The sequence below is a fragment of the Chrysemys picta genome, chromosome 8, assembly GCF_011386835.1.
Source record: "Chrysemys picta bellii isolate R12L10 chromosome 8, ASM1138683v2, whole genome shotgun sequence".
NCBI lineage: Eukaryota > Metazoa > Chordata > Testudines > Emydidae > Chrysemys > Chrysemys picta.
The window spans coordinates 96,117,824-96,133,884 of NC_088798.1; the positions used below are offsets into that span (position 1 = coordinate 96,117,824).

At 42.7% G+C, this 16,061-nt stretch overlaps 1 protein-coding gene across 1 annotated transcript in view; it reads right to left on the minus strand.

Moving 5' to 3' along the window:
• Positions 1–5,001: 5,001 nt before the first annotated feature.
• LOC101933667 (solute carrier family 22 member 4) overlaps positions 5,002–16,061 on the minus strand; it is a 61,568-nt gene continuing 50,508 nt past the window's right edge. Inside the window, exons 9-10 of the mRNA XM_065554987.1 lie at positions 12,625–12,760; positions 5,002–9,471 (exon numbers count right to left, since the gene is read on the minus strand). Of these exons, the coding sequence (XP_065411059.1) occupies positions 9,390–9,471; positions 12,625–12,760 (218 nt within the window). The 3' untranslated portion in view covers positions 5,002–9,389. The remainder of the gene's footprint in view (positions 9,472–12,624; positions 12,761–16,061) is intronic.

The window sequence follows — 16,061 nt, forward strand, 5'->3', positions numbered from 1 at the left end:
CCAGTTATTTCCTCTCCTGCATCTCATTGTATTACATCTGTTTATATTTAAAAAGATGATCTTGCTTCCCACCTGGAGACAGGTAGCTGTAAAAATCACATTATAATTGATCTGTAAGCCTTAGCACAATGAAGAATGGAAAATTTGAGACTTTACCTGAAAAACGACTAAGTGGTACATTCCATAAATCCGGCCCACCTTAAAAATGGAGGAATCATTCCAAGTCAGGACAGTGATGAAAATTGACATCCAAAGCTTCAGGTTTATGTCATTAGGGGAAACTACACCCATGCTCACGCTGTTGGAGAAACGTTGTGTTAACTATATTTGCAGAAAAACACATAGAGTCTCATTTAGGAAAGCCAGATAGAATTAGCCCAGCTGTGGCAGTAATCTCTACTGAAGGGAACTTCAGGGGTGGCGCATTTCCCTGCTGCCCATAGCTGACAGGTCTTATTCTGCCCCCAAGATGCAAGCAGGCTGAAATCACCTATTGTAGCAGATCTTATCACACAAATGAAATTTTCAGGTAACTTTGCATACATTTTCCCAATGTACTGTGCTTCACTTTTCTCATTTGTAAAGTCTGTGGAATAGTCGTAGAAAACTCAAAGTTTGGAGAACGTATGAATGTACCTAAATCATTCACAGACAGCCTGTATGTTCCAGTGATCTCCAAGGGTAGTAAGACACCACCAGGCACCTGATCCTGCAAACGCTTACATGTAAAGGCTTGGCAAATTGGGTCCTGGTAGAGTCCATATGAGTGTATTACACCAAACAGCAACCACACAAAAACTGCACGTTGAGGACTTGGAATGGAAGACAACATTTTAAAATGAGTGCAGGTGCAAAATGACTTCACCTGTTGATGACATCCAGCATGTAACTTAAACGTTACTGTACATCTCTCAATGTGCAGGTTACCTTAAAAATAAACAGTCCTTTTCTGTTTTTAAAGAGCCTTATAGACTGCAAATTTTAGAACAAGAAGCAGTGAGTTCCAGGAACTCAAATAAGTCAGCTTCACAGACTTTTGAAGAAATAGTACAAAGCTCACATCATGCAAGGAAGTTGTTTAAAAAATTGCTTGAGTTGTCCCTCTGCTCCTCAGCCCATTTCCTGCCAACTGCTGACAATTTCATCAGGCTTTTAAACAGGAAATACTAGTTTTTAGTGATATAACCCCTACTCCATACTTTGAGGTTCATTAATTTCACACTCCCATTGCAAATAGCATCAAAAAGCAAGTCTGCCATGGCTTCCCTGGTATATTGGGTTCTGGTTTGGACTTTAATGTCAGGTTGATGCTGCAAATTTGCTTAACTCTTTCAGTGGTCTTAGTTTAAAAGTCTATTCAATTAGAATTTTACTTTTGCTTCTGTAGGATTGAGGTCTGATTCCCATACTGTTTTCTGGGACAGAGTGCCAGAGATTAATAAATTATAAATTATGGGTATGGCGTTCTACTACTAAACTGAACCATATTTTTTAAAATTCCAGACTAAAAGGTCCAGACCAGAACAGTTACTTACTCTACAGTAACAGTGGTTCTTTGATATGTTATAGTCAGTGTGGATCCCAATGTTAGAGTGCAAATGCCTCATGCCTGTGAGATGGGACATTTTTGAGTGGCAGCATCTGTTGGGGCCCCACATGTGCCACCTCATGTGCGAGGGTATAAAAGGCACAGCAGCTGCAACCCTGATGCAGTTCCCTTGTAGTTCAAACCCGGTCATAGCTGAGGACTCAGGTAGCTGAAAAGCAGGAATGGAAAGTAGGTTGTGGATCCATGCCAACTGTGAAGAACCACAGTTATTCCACAGTAAGTAACCGCTCTTTCTTCGAGAATGTGTCAGTGTGGATCCCGCTGTTGGTGACGGGCGAGCAGTAACGTCCTCGGACGGTGGGAGTGAGGTGTTCTAGCTGTATCAAATAGTGATTGGAGTACTGCTGTCCCAAACTTGGTATCTGCTCTGGCACCCATGTCAAGTGCATAATGTTTCAGGAAAGTCACTGGGTTACTCCTCATTGCAGATGTCCAAGACTGGAGTGTTTCTGAAGCAGGCGGTAGATGCAGCCTGTGCTCTGGTGGAGTGTGCCTTGATGTTCAAAGAGAAAGGCTCACCTGGCAGCTGATGGCAAGTACAAATGCAGTGTGTGATCCATTCGGAAATTCTCTGTGGCAAGACGGCTTGGTGTTTGGACAGGCCAGATACAGACACAAAGAGGCAGCTAGAAAGCCAAAAGGACTTGGGCCCAGTAAGGTAATATAGTAACGCTTTGGATTCATCCAGGGTGTGCAGTTTCTTCTCAGAGAGCAGCTTTGAGAAGAAGATTACCTTTACAGTCAATTGATTTAGGTGAAAGTCTGAGACCACTTTAAGGGTGAACTTGGGGAGTGGTCTCAGCACCACCTGTCTCTATGAAAGATTGTATAAGGTGCTCCAGCCATGAGAACTTGGAGTTGACTGTGTCTCCGAGCTGAGGTGGTGACCCCCAGAAAGACCATTTTAATGGTAAGGTGGTACATAGAACATTCAGGCAGTGGTTCTGAGGGAGGCTACATGAGCTTCAGGTGAATGACAGTGAGGTCCCAAAAGGGAGCTGGGTCTCCAAACAGAGGGTAAGTATGAAGAAGTCTTTTAAAGACTTTCAATACTGTGGGATGTGAGAAGATCAAGTGTGACACAACTGGTGGAGTTATCTCCAGAGGCGTTGTCTGTTCATGAGAAGATACTGAGCTCTGCCTGGAGCCTCTGTGCTGTTGATGCCAGACTGTGTGTTAAAGCAAACACTTATGATCTCAGATGATGTAGGTGTCAGGCACAGTGCTGGCGTTGATGTCAGTACTAGTTCCTTTCTTGGCACCATCATTTCTGAACCGGTCTTGGGTGTTGTCTGTCTTCTGGATAACACTGGCTTTCCACTAGCAGGATTTGAGAGCTTGTCTCCTTAGGGTCTGATGAGACATTCACAGATTGTGCCAAAAAGTGGTGTTTGAGCCTTGTCTTGTGACTTACATGTCCTAACAGAAATTGACAGACACACTGAGCATCTGCTAGATATGTGCAATTCCCCTAGGTAGAAAGGCATCTTCTGTGTCTCTCTTATTAGAGTATTAGTCAATCACAGGATGGGCAGAGCTTGAAGCTTGCAGGTTGAGCTTACCATGCTAAGGAGCCCTGTACAGGAGGTCTTTCCAGGATGTGTAGAGAGAGAAGGGGCTGGGTCTAGCCATCCTAATTTGGTCAAGATGGCTAGACCACACACCCCCTCATCCCCCAGTATAGTGGTCAAAGATAAAGGTAGCCAAGGAGTTCTGAAGAATTCAGAAGGTTTGTGGTAAGGTTTAGCTGAAGCTAAGAGCTAGCGGTCGGACACTCGTCAGAGTCCATCTCACTGCCAAGGGCAGATAAGAGGGAACTGAGGGAGAGTCGCAGCCATGCCGCCCTTTATGCCCTTGTACAGAAGCCCCAGGAGGCCTGAGTGTGTGCATGGTCCTGATGGATTTCTCCAAGATTTCTGGTCATGTGCATGAGGCATATGTGCGATGACAGTGGGATCCACACTGACGCATACTCAAAGCAACAGCAACTTTTTTCACAGCAGTATCTACATCACAATGATTAAGCTTGTTGCGATAAGAGTTCTGAACTTTGGTCAGTACCATTATAAAACCTAACTATAGAAAACTCCTATCCACTAAAAATTGAAAAGCCTTCCTCTTTGGGAGCAATAATAGTAAGACTTTGCACTTCTATCCTAGGACATCTATGCAGTTTAAAAACATTATTCAAAATAAATTAAGCCACAAAGCCTATTCAATAGTGAAGTATGTAGTCACACTTTAGATGGGAAATGAGGCAGAGAGATTAGCTAATGTGCTCAAAGTCACACAGCAAGCCATGTCACATATAGGACTAAAACCAAATTGCCCAGTTCCCAGTCTTTTGTTTCAAGCACTAATCTATGCTTCCTTCAATGGGAAATACCCCACGAAGTCAAATCATTGAGCAGTGAATTGCTTATATTTGATAGTATGTAAAAATTAATATTGTGTAGTAAACCACTTTGTTTTGGTTGTTTTCCATTAAAATCATTCATCTATCAGAGCACAAATTGCCTTCCAGCTGGACAATTTACCTATCAAGATTTAAATATTCCATCAAGTACCAAGTGCCAAGCTTCCATATCCATGGGGGTGGGGGTGCAATTTAACACTTGTGTACGGGCAGTTAGATCAGTAAGGTATGAAAACATAAGCAGCTGGGGCCTGAGGACTTTTCAGTAGCGTGAGGAGGGAGCCTCCTTCTGGTATGGAATCTGAATTGTGCTGCCCTTTTCTCCTCCGCCACGAAGGGTTAATCTTCATGGCATCGATTAATCAATTTGGGCACAGAGGGGGTGAATTATCCTCAGAAAAAGCGACGTGGGATAGTAAATAGCTTAGAAATGCATAAGGGAACAACTCAACAGCCTGGACGAGGTTAAATCTGCAGTTTGTCAGCATCTCCTTGAATGCACCAGGTCTTGTTGGCACAGGAAAATGATAAAGATTGATAGTCCTTTTTGGAGGTGCTTTCCCTCAAGATTTGTTTCCATGGAAAGTGAATATATATCACGTAAGCCAGCAAAAAAAAAAAAAAAAAAAAAACCTGCCCTCAGAATAAGGTCACAATTCTGAAGCCTACATAATAATTTGAATTTCACACTAGAGCCATCTACTCTCCCTATTTTCTTTATTGTTTCATTTTTTGTTTTCATTTCATTTGAGGCCCCCGGGCCCTGGCTCTTCTGCCCATATTCCCTAATCAGGTTCACAGTTTCAGTGAGTGCCTTCTGCTCAGAGAACCTGGAAAAGGCTTGCAGGCAATAGTGATTCTTTAATAATGACTTCGGAATATTTGTTCAGTTTTTTAAAAAAATCTGGAGTAACCAGATGCTTGTATTTGGCCCTAGCAGAAGTTCATTCATAGTAAAAACCACATTCACTGATGCTTGTTGCCAATAAGATTTTATTTTCCAGACTTTATGACAGATACAAAGCATTAGGAGACCCAAAAAATGCCACATATAAACAAACTATAGTCTCACAAACATTAGATACAACTTACGTGTGTGTCTCATCAAGCACCATAGGCAACTAATAATTAGAAGACCCTCTCCTTCCCCGTCCCCAAAAAGAAAATGAAAACCGATCGGTACCAAACAATTACATTGAATATTAAACTTTCCCTTTAGAACATTTTCAGCTTGGGGAACATCTATTTACACTTAATTACCATAAAGGAAATTAAATAGGACATGGGAACTTAGTGTTTCAGAATGTGGATTTTAAAATTTCATGGAAGGATGCACCTGACCCTACAAATGGATCCATGTAGGCAGAGACTTTGCACCCAAACAGAGCCCCATTGACTTCAAAGTGGTGTTGTGTTAGCGCAGGAGTGCACCTACACCAATTAGCTTGCAGGACTGGGGCCTTAAGAGTCAGTTACCTTAAAAGAACACGATCAGTGTTATTAAGCCAAAAGACCGCCCTACCTTGATAGTTCTCCATTCTGGAAGAGCTTACCGTAGTGCTCCCACTTCCCATTCTCTCCCCTCCCCTCCCCTCAACACTTATTCCATGCTAACTAAATGTTAAATGACTTCTCAACCTGTCTAATAATAAGCTGAGGTACATCCCCCATTTCCAAGGAATGTCATACATATATAGGGCTACTGTCCGCTTAAGTTATATTTTAAATATATTTCCTTATATTTATCATTCTGGATTTTAAAACTCTTCCGATTTAGAAACAAATCTAATTTTACTTTCCGCTATTTATGTTATTTGTTTACTTCCTACATTCATCTCACTTTGGATAATGGATGTCAGTGCAGACCGCAACATTTTTCTTTAGTCAGTTTCATTTTCAGGTTCTGTGTTTTAATGTTTGAATTGCAAACACTGCAGAGGGCATATGTTTAAAAAACTAAACTGTTTTCATATAGTGTATCTATTGGTCTCAGGTAGGGGGTATTTTTGGTAAAACTGTCTTACAAAGTTTAAATGTCGGGCCCCAAGTGAGTTAAACATATCTGCTTAAACTCTAACAACATTCCGATTAAGCATCCATCAGTAGCAAAAAGGAAGCCGCTCCTCACTGCAGTCTGAAGAATAAGACAAAGTAAAGCCACTCTCCAGTCACCCTTCCAAAAAGGGCTTTGTCTAGATAGACCAATGCTTCTCAACCAGGGCTTACAGGGCCCACTGGGGAACTGTGAGCAGGTTTTAGGGGGTCTACCAAAATAAACCAGAGAGTAGGGCCGGTATTAGGCTCACTGGGACCTGGGGCTGAAGCCCGAACAACTTAGCTTTGCAGGTCCCCTCTGGTGCGGGGGCCCAGGCAATTGTCCTGCTTGCTACCCCCTAATACCAGCCCTGGCTTTTAATCTACTGGAAATGCAGAAAGAGATGTTGTAGAACAAGCGGGCTGTGGAGTTTTTATAGCATGTTGGGGAGGCCTCAGAAAGAAAAAGGTTGAGAACCCCTTGTCTAGACAGCGTCCTTTTAAGACTTGGAGAGCATTTAACATTTTGCAATGAGGAGTTCTAGGCTCAGACATCAGTCACTAGAGTTCTGCAAACTTTCAAAGAAGTCTGCAAATACCACAGGCTTTTAAGACCAAGAACAATCCTCCTACAGCTGTAGCAGTGGCTCTCTCTTGGGACTCTATTGTTGAAGTACATTCACCAAGCCCAAATTGGTGCAAGAAGAACGTGAAATGAACTTCTAGCTTTAGCAAACTTTTCCCATCCGCTTGCAGATTAGATTTCACTTGCATTTCCCCACCACACACACACACACACACACACACCTACCTTATGAGCCTATTCAAACAGATTCATAACCAGGATATCCAGTTACTGAAACATAATTTAGTCAATGTCTTAAAGAAAGAGACTTCCTTTCACAAAGTTTTAAACACATAGGAGACTTCACTCTTTTCAGTTATAGTCCACAGAGAAAATAGGTTATATAATAGGTCAGTGCACATTTTTATTATAATAAAGAAAAACAAGCTAATGGCAACTGCCACAGTTTCGTCTATACTTCAGCAGCTCCAATAAGCCAGCTTCAGATCTTGCTGAGGATAGATTATACAGACACAGCAGGGTATATGTGATTAGCAGGGCACACGAGGAATAATACAACTCCCAGCAAAATCAATGGGAATAATCCTCTCCTTCCCCAACCCCAAAGCACTGCTTTACAAGTGGTAGCCTGACTGCTCATAAATATACAGCTCCCATATCGAGCCCCAACTTATAACTCATTTGAAAAATGTTATAATCAAAGCTGTATTTGACAGGCAGACAACTTATCATGAAGACTGCAGTGCTAGGCGAAACCAAGTGTATGTTAAAACTTGTCCAGCAGCATTTTAAGCCTATGCAATTCTCTTAGGAAGGCTTTACAATTTAAGAAAAAATAAATAAAATAATAATAGTGCCAGAAACTGGACTTTTTGCCCCTATTGATCCCTCCATAGAGTCACACTCTATGGATTTCTTCAGGCATCACTGTTCAAACCTGGGCAAGATTTATCAGAAGACAGAAAGCCTCCTTGCAAATGCTCCATCAGGTGTAGTAACTCCTTTTTTGCTAGGTTTAGACACAATTTAAAGTCCTTGTTATAACAGTTTCACAAGCTTCTGAGTACAGTCCCCTAATGTCAAAAACATTCTCATTAAAAATAAAGCTGCTAATACTTAAACTGTGAGATGTATCAGTGCTAAAGGCCTGGGAAATGGTCAAAAACATAGACAAACTTGTTTTTTATTTTAATTAAAAACATGCAAAATTAACTTTTCTGTGATCCTAAAAAGTTACAAGAGTATAAAAATATTTCAATTGGTTTCAGAAATATCCAAGTCTCTGATCACATAAAAGAGAATAAGTATCGCCTTTTTTATAGAAAGTATCTTCATAAAAATATGGCCACGATATACCAAGCCCAATCCCCGCATCTCATGTAAACAGCTCTATCCCATGCTAATATCAAGGGTTTGATGAGAATGGTAACTGAAGTAATCTAAACAGTTATTCTACATGCTAGACCAAAGGGAATTTCCTCTATATTACCAAAAAAAAATCAGCTATATCAAATCTTTAAATATTGCAAATGCCTTATGAAGAAAACTCTGTTTGAAAAGAGATGAGATAGCAGCAACGGAACAGAACCTTGGCCCAGGACAATGGCTGCCTTGCGCTACATTATCAATATGGCAAAACCATTTATACAAAAGAAAGGTGTAATTTTCAAAGCCAGAGTCTTTAAGCCTGAAACAAATAGTCTGTTGCACTTCAATTTAATTTCCGTTTGAATACCTTTGCCTGATAGATTCAGTTTCATAAACGACGGTCGTTCTATCGTTACTTGTATCTCAGCCACAACTGGCTTCAACATGAAAGCAAAAAAGATTCATGAAGCCCAGATTGCAGTGCATGCCAGTTACACAATTTAAGTAGGCGAGAGGTTATGAAGTTTCTCTTTGTTTAAGCTTACTAAGGTGAAATTCACTCCTGTGCCGAGGGCCAGCACAAGACAAACACAGCACTCAAATCGCCCTTAAGCTTTCAGACGGAGGCTTAACTGGTATATACTCCTTTTGCTGGTCCTCTGCACAGTCGGGGAATGTCACCTTCTGAATAATGATTAGCCATCATCAATCCGGCAGGCTAGACAGATTTCATTTGGCCAGAAAGTAGATATGCAACTAAAATATCTTTTTTGCTAAGAAAGCATTATAACACTGTTTTCTTCTAGCACAGTATTTGTTCGAAAGCCTGTAGTGCAGGAACTAACAGCATAAGTATAAAGTGTATTGCACTGGAAGCAGCGCTGTCATTTGACTCTTCGTCTAATATTGTTCTAACTTTTTTTTTTTAATGTTCATTTAAGCGTTAAGACTTTGAAATAGTTCTCATTTGAAAATACCGGTGTTAGAATCTTGAACTAATTTTTGACGTTGGTATTTCCATTCACGTTTAAGCAGCTTTTGAGTGCAAGCTTCCATTGAGTCAATGCTGTGACTGCTCCGAATGCTCTCTTATAACCTGATTTTCAAAGGGTGCTGAGCACTCATAGCTTCCTACTTAAACAGAAGCTACAGCTGATCAAAACCTCTGAAAATCAGGTCACTGCGGATAAATTATGGGGAATCCTATGGAAGTAGATGGCATCTTCACAGCACTATATTTAGTACAATAGTACTGTAGACTGTAGGTTCATAACTATGCGGCACCAGTAGTTTTGACCCCAGGTTTTTTTTCTGGTAGGAAATGCACTGAGCAGTACTTGTTCTTTTTCCAGCCCATCAGGAGATGCAGAGCCTTATCATAGCGTTGTTATCTGAGTCTTGGAGTCTTCAATCGCCTTTGAACTCCTTACATGGTTGGTGCGTTGTCTGTTTCTGAATCTGAAAATGAATAAAAGATTTGAGGGCTACAGAACACTTTATAGGAACCAGACATGAGACATTCCGCTCCCAGACATTTAGCGCAAAACCGCTAAAATAACCGAGCTGCATCCCTGAAAACATCTTCCAATATAAAACTGCAGAAAAGCCCATTACATTGGGATGTGATGCTCTAGAAGGGACCCTCTTCTTGAAGAGATGATAAAATGAATGACGTTTGCGAGACTGCGTGTCAATACTCGCTGGTCCAGTGGAGATCATTTCATCCACACACAGAGCACGTGTTTAGGAAGTATGTGCATGAGGCTCGTGGCAAAATTTCACTGTGCCCAGTATTTGCACTTAAGGTTTTATCAATTTAAGAACTTACAAACCACTGATCAAACACCCAGGAAACCCCTAACAGTGACAAGGAGCCGCAGGCATTTCCTCAGGAGCGCCTCTGACCCTGAGAATTACAGACCCTTATGTACATCCTGGATAGCCTTTTATAGGCAGTTCCAGCCTTCTCCAAATAGTTATTGCTCTTAAGTGCAAATCTGCCCACAGTACTGAGCCAGAATAACCTGGCTGTGTGGTAGGGGAGTTGCACTGTGGCTACCACAATCCCCAAAGGCAAATGCCCACTCTTTCCCTGGTGATGGAAGAAGGTAGAAAGAAAATGGCCGGCACATAAGCATAGTTGGGCTCACCTCAGATGTCCCCTCAGCTGCAGCATATTGGAAAACCCTCAGTGGAGCACAAGAGGTTTAGATCTGTCTAGGCTCATCAGTTTTCCCCTCCTTCACCCCACACAGCAGAATTACGTGCATCCAGGCCTCTCTTCACCCATTGGGGAAGGAAGACAGGATTTGCCTCTTACAGTGTTACAACTGCAATATGCACAGGTACAGTCACTTAAAGCACAAGCCACAATACACAAAGTACAATACTAGGCCTCTCTTCAGGGATAGGTACGTCGCCTCACCACACAGCCCCTTCTCCACATCCCCACTGGCACCTGCCGCTGCAGAGCACTATATTAAGTATCAGTGTCTCATTGGAATGCTAGGAGTTCTGAGAACAGACTGCCCAGTACATGGGCTGCTCTGCAGATGCATTACAATCACATGGGCAGTAGGTTAGGGTAGTACTTAATGGTCTGATGGGAAAACAGTTATAGAATAGCATTCTGTAACTAACTTATTTTAATCACAAACCGTTCCTGTAAAACAGTTATGACAAACGTTAGAACCAACTGGAGATTTGGCACATGGCATCTCTATGCATGTGCGTGCATGCCTAAGATTTCAGTGGACATGTTTGTACAGGGTGACCCAAACAGCAGCGTCCAGCGTAGCAAAAGAGCATTGCATGTTCTTTACAGCTACAGGAAGGAGCTTCAGGGGGCGGGAATGGGGGGAGGGGGGTAATCTGTCTCAGATTATACCAGCAGTTCTTTATCCACCAAAAGAAAAGAACTATAAACGCTGAAGTCCTGTTTTCATAGTAGAGTCCAATCCCCTTCTATTCAAAGAACAAAGCGCTATTTAAATGAAACAAGAACAATCCTATTAAATGAATAGCCTTTCTATATACTAGAAGGGAAAATACAAAAACTTTGCAATGTTCTCTACACATGATTGTGTGCTACCTCACCCACCTTGTCTCTCTAATATACACATGGTCTAATTAATACACCATCCTTGTGAGGGATGAAAATATTATCCCTGTTTTAAAGATGCAGGGAAAGGCACCCAGAGAGGTGTGGTGACTTGCCCTAGATGATGCAAAGCAATTCAGTGGTAGCAGTTGGAACATGCCTGAGGCTCCCTCCTGATCCAATGTATCCCACTCCCAACCTCTTATTCCAAATCCTGCCTCAAAACAGACTTCTTCAATTAAAAAAAAAAAACAACTGGTATCCACCTATCTTTAAAAAATGATCTAAGACAAAACTGTCCTCCTGGGACATTCTGGGTTGTTCATCTATTTAAGATGAAAGTACCTCAGCGCGGGACCACGTTTACCCCGGTGTCTTGTACACCAGGAGGCCCCCTAGAACATGCTATATAAATTCCACAGCCCGCCTGTTCCACAACAACTCTTTCTGCATTTCCAGTAGATTAAAAGCCAGGGCTGGCATTAGGGGGTGGCAAGCAGGGCAATTGTCCGGGGCAGCACGCCACGGCAGGCCCGCAAAGCTAAGTTGTTCGAGCTTCAGCTTCAGCCCCAGGCCCCAGTGAGTCTAACACCGGCCCTACTCTCTGGTTTATTTTGGCAGACTCTCTAAAACCTGCTCGCAGCCCCCCAGTGGGCCCCGGACCCCTGGTTGAGAACCGCTGTTGTACAGCGCCTGACACACTGGTTCTGCTTCTATAATAAATACTAGCACCACAGCTCAGGCATTCCTGGCTTTGAGTTCAATCCACTGGGCCATGTTGCCCCCAACATACAAGAGAAATTCTGGTCTGTTAAACACTCTGTGTACTAAGCCCACTAACAACAGTGAAGACCTCCAATGTGAGTACTGGAGCCATTCAGCATAACATTTCAAGAGAGGACTCTGATTTCTGAGTGCTTATCTCAAAACACTGTTGGTCTTGTTTCCAAAAAGTCTTGAGCACCCACCTGGACTTCAGTTGGGAGTCACGGGTGCTCAGCAATTCTGAAAGATCAGTCCCAGTGTGTATCAAGCCAGGTACTAAAAATCCGAGGCCACTTCTGAAAGGTTTGGTCTATTGCAGCGGTTCTCAAACTGTGGGTCGGGACCCCAAAGTGGGTCGCAACCCCATTTTAATGGGGTCGCCGGGGCTGACTTAGACTTGCTGGGGCCCGAGGCCAAAGCCCGAGCCCCACCGCCCCGGGGCCAAAGCTGAAGCCTGAGAGCTTCAGCCCTGGACAGCGGGACTCAGGTTACAGGCCCCCTGCCTGGGCCTGAAGCCGTTGGGATTCAGCTTCCGCACCCCTCGGCCTTGGGCAGTGGGGCTTCGGTCCTCCCTCCTGGGGTCATGTGGTAATTTTTGTTGTCAGAAGGGGGTTGTAGTACAATGAAGTTTGAGAACCCCTGGTCTATTGGAACAGACCTGTAAAATACTCATTTGTTTAGTGTAATGAGGAGATGATATTGTGGCTGTACGTTTCAGAGCTATGGAGTGAATGAAATCCACTTACCCTTTTACTCTTAGCATCTGATCGAAGGTCTCAGGGAGAGGATTTCCATAGCTTTCTGGGAGAAACAGGGTAAGGATCCCTATCAGCACAGTCAGGCTTCCCATGAGAATGTAAGGCAGGAATCTGTCATAGGCACCTGGCAGAACACAGGACATGACAACATGAGTTATACACCAACCATCACAAGACGCTCACAGATGGAATAAATATTCAGGACACCACTATATTGTATAATTCACTTTGCATAATTTGCTAGCCAATATTTCCATCTAGAAATCAGCACAAGTGAATCCCAAACTGGAGTTACTTATGTACCTGCCAATCCTATCCAAAGGGGGTTTTCAATTAAAAATATGCCAAACTATAATATGGGATGATCACATAATATCACCAGCAGTATCTCATATATGTTGCCAGTTACTACTCTGGCACTAATTGTGTACCATTTAACAACTCCTACATGCTGCTTCTTCAATGTAGGATAACAAATGTCTTGACAAGATAAACACAATTGTGCTAGTACCACTGCTGGAGGAAGTGAGCCTTCAATAGTCTGTTTATATTTGGACTCAAATCTTAGCCTCACAATAAAACTTCATTACATAAAAATTAAACTTCCTCTGCTAACAGCACATTTAAAAATCTTGATTAGAAGTGGGGAAAGCATCCTGTGACAGACAGTGCCCTTCGTCTAGTCAGAATCAGGTTTGGGACTGGAAAGTCACTCCTATTGCCAGAAGCCTTTTGTTTGTGCACAAGTGTATGTTCAGGATGCAAAATCTGCAAACCACAATAGCACAGAACATTAGGGATCTTTCAGAAAAGGTGCAAACCACGGAACCAGAGAGTATCTTGTATAGAATACATGTACTCTAGACATGACAATATCATTTCTCATTGAAATTATACCTGTAGACTTTATGATGTAGAGAACAAAGCTAGGATTAACCACCAAAGATCTCTGGTATATCAGAGGAAGCCGAAGTTTGTGCTTTGATCTCCATCTTCATTCAATAACTGGCTAAACTATATGGTCCTAATTTAGCTGAAGCAAATATCAACAGCTCACAGCCTTCTCCTAAAACTTATCTTTTCCTATTTTAAATATGCGTGACTCCTCTAGCAGTCTGCCAAGGTCCTGAAGGCAGGCCCATGGGACATACGAATCCAAAATATGAGAAAAAGCACATTTTTCCTTACTATATGAATAACCTCTGCATTATTATTAATGATTATTTGCATTGCATTAACATTCAAGGATCCCAAGCAGGATCAGGGCCGCATTGCCTTACGTGCTGAACAAACACGAAGAGATTGAAACAGAGGGAACTTTTTTTTATTACAGAGAATAAACAGAAATCCTGGCCACAAGCTGGTAGTTTTGTGACTGTAATAGTTGCTAAAACATTAGATGGTGTTAAATGATTTGAAAATTTTGCCATGTTCAAACACATGGGTGAGACAGTACATGTGAAATTCTCCTCTCACTTTCTCTATCATCATAAAAAAGGATCAATTCCCTTGATGTAAATGGAGTTACATTGGTTTAAAAGCCACTTGAGAGACAGGAGAGGAGAATCAGTCCTTATATATGAGCTGGGCATATAATGGACATATAGCTTCACTAACATCAGTAGAGCTATACTCACTTAATGCCAGCTAAAGTTCTTGCCCATAATGTTTATACAAATATCTAATCATGTGAGAACGTAGAGTAACAGGAAATTTATTATAGGAGCAGCTGGGTCGTCTGACAGTTCCCATTGCAAGATCCTGTTTGCCAAAACGGAAACTTTCAGGCTGAAGTTTTCCATACCAGGTGTCTGCTCAGGCTGAATTATTCATTATTATTAGTTTAAAGTTTCAGCAGAAATGATTCAGCTATGTCAGAGAAGATTAGGGAAACAAACATAAGTTGCTTTGCCCATGTTAAAAAGGTTAATGCAATTGTTTTGTGGGGAACCTTTACCATCTCCAGGGGAAGATGGAGGTGCCATCCTCATGTCCAGAACATGTCTTTTGCCATCCCAGCAAATAACCACCCAAATTTGACCTAATTATAAGCCTCTGGAAAAGACCTGCAGGTTACATATGCTCAGGGGAGTCTTGCTAGAAGAAGCAGCTAAACCTCTGAAGATTCTGTCCTCCCTGAGTACGCTCGAGTCTCTCTCAGTTCCCACCTGTGACAGATTGCATGTGGTCCATCCCCACAGAGCAGCTGGACACATTCCAACCCAGGGCTACAGTTGCTGAAAAGGATTTGCCCTGTGATGGCTGCTCCCAGTTAGGGTGGAGCCAGGTATTGGAACTGAGAGCAGGGAGCTCTCAAGAACTCCCCTGCTGGCACTCAGACAGTGTGGCGGAGGAAGCTGTCTGATGTGAATGCACAGGGGACAAAAGCAGGATAGAGGAGAAGGAAAAGGAGTAGACTCGGACAAGGCATCTGCTGAGATTGGGTCTGTCTGGGCAAGGAGACTGGAACTGGAAGCTGGGGAAGAGAAACTGGCACTGATTGGGCAAGGAGACTTGGAGTGGGAACTGCGGAGGTAAGAGGGGGTAATATTGGGAGCCAGTGAGGAAAACAAGGGAGGAGGACACAGACTGGATGAGGGCTGGGGGAAAGAGTGGGACTGGAACAAGGAGCTGGGAAGGTGGGGGGAGGCAGAGATTGGATGAGGAGTCCACGGAGGGAGACTGGGAGTCAGTGGGGTGGGAGGGGAGAGACAGATTGGAAGGGGGATGTCACACAGCCAACTGGCAAAGGGGTCACTGTTCCTTACCAGCAACTCTTGTCTCAGACTTGACAAACTCACTACACCTAACACACTGGTTTCATGATAGTTATCCATAAAGGGTAGCATGTTAGGTCTCTAATGAAAGCTTGTAACTTATCAATACTCATAATCATTGTGCGATGCGTATATGGGTAATAGTAACATTATTCCTTAACTATACTTAAAATTATACCCTTATGGTCTTGAAGTGAAAGTGAGTCACCAGGGAATGGTGTTGGCCCATTCAAGCGGGAGGGAGCTCTCACCTCTCTCTGGCTAGCTGATTACATAATGTTTTGCTCAGTTGTTTACCTTTGCACCAACCCAGGAAAATTAAACATCAAAACGACTTGGAAGCCACAAGGAAGGACAGGCGAGTGAGGGGAGCGCCCTGTCTGTGAATAAAGACTGATTCAGTATATCACAGGGTGGAGAAAGCCATTCTACATCCGTCCACTGAGGTGGTACCTGGATGAGTGGAGGTGCTTTGTGAAAGACTGGGTCCTAGCTCCTTGGGGATAGCCAGCACTGCAAAAGATTGAACTTTGGAGTGAGAATCTACTTTATTAGCTAGGACAGGTAACTACCGTATGAATAAGGGTAGGCCCTACTTCACGTTTTATGATTTTGTTTCGTATGTAACCATTTGTTTCCACTTGTTTC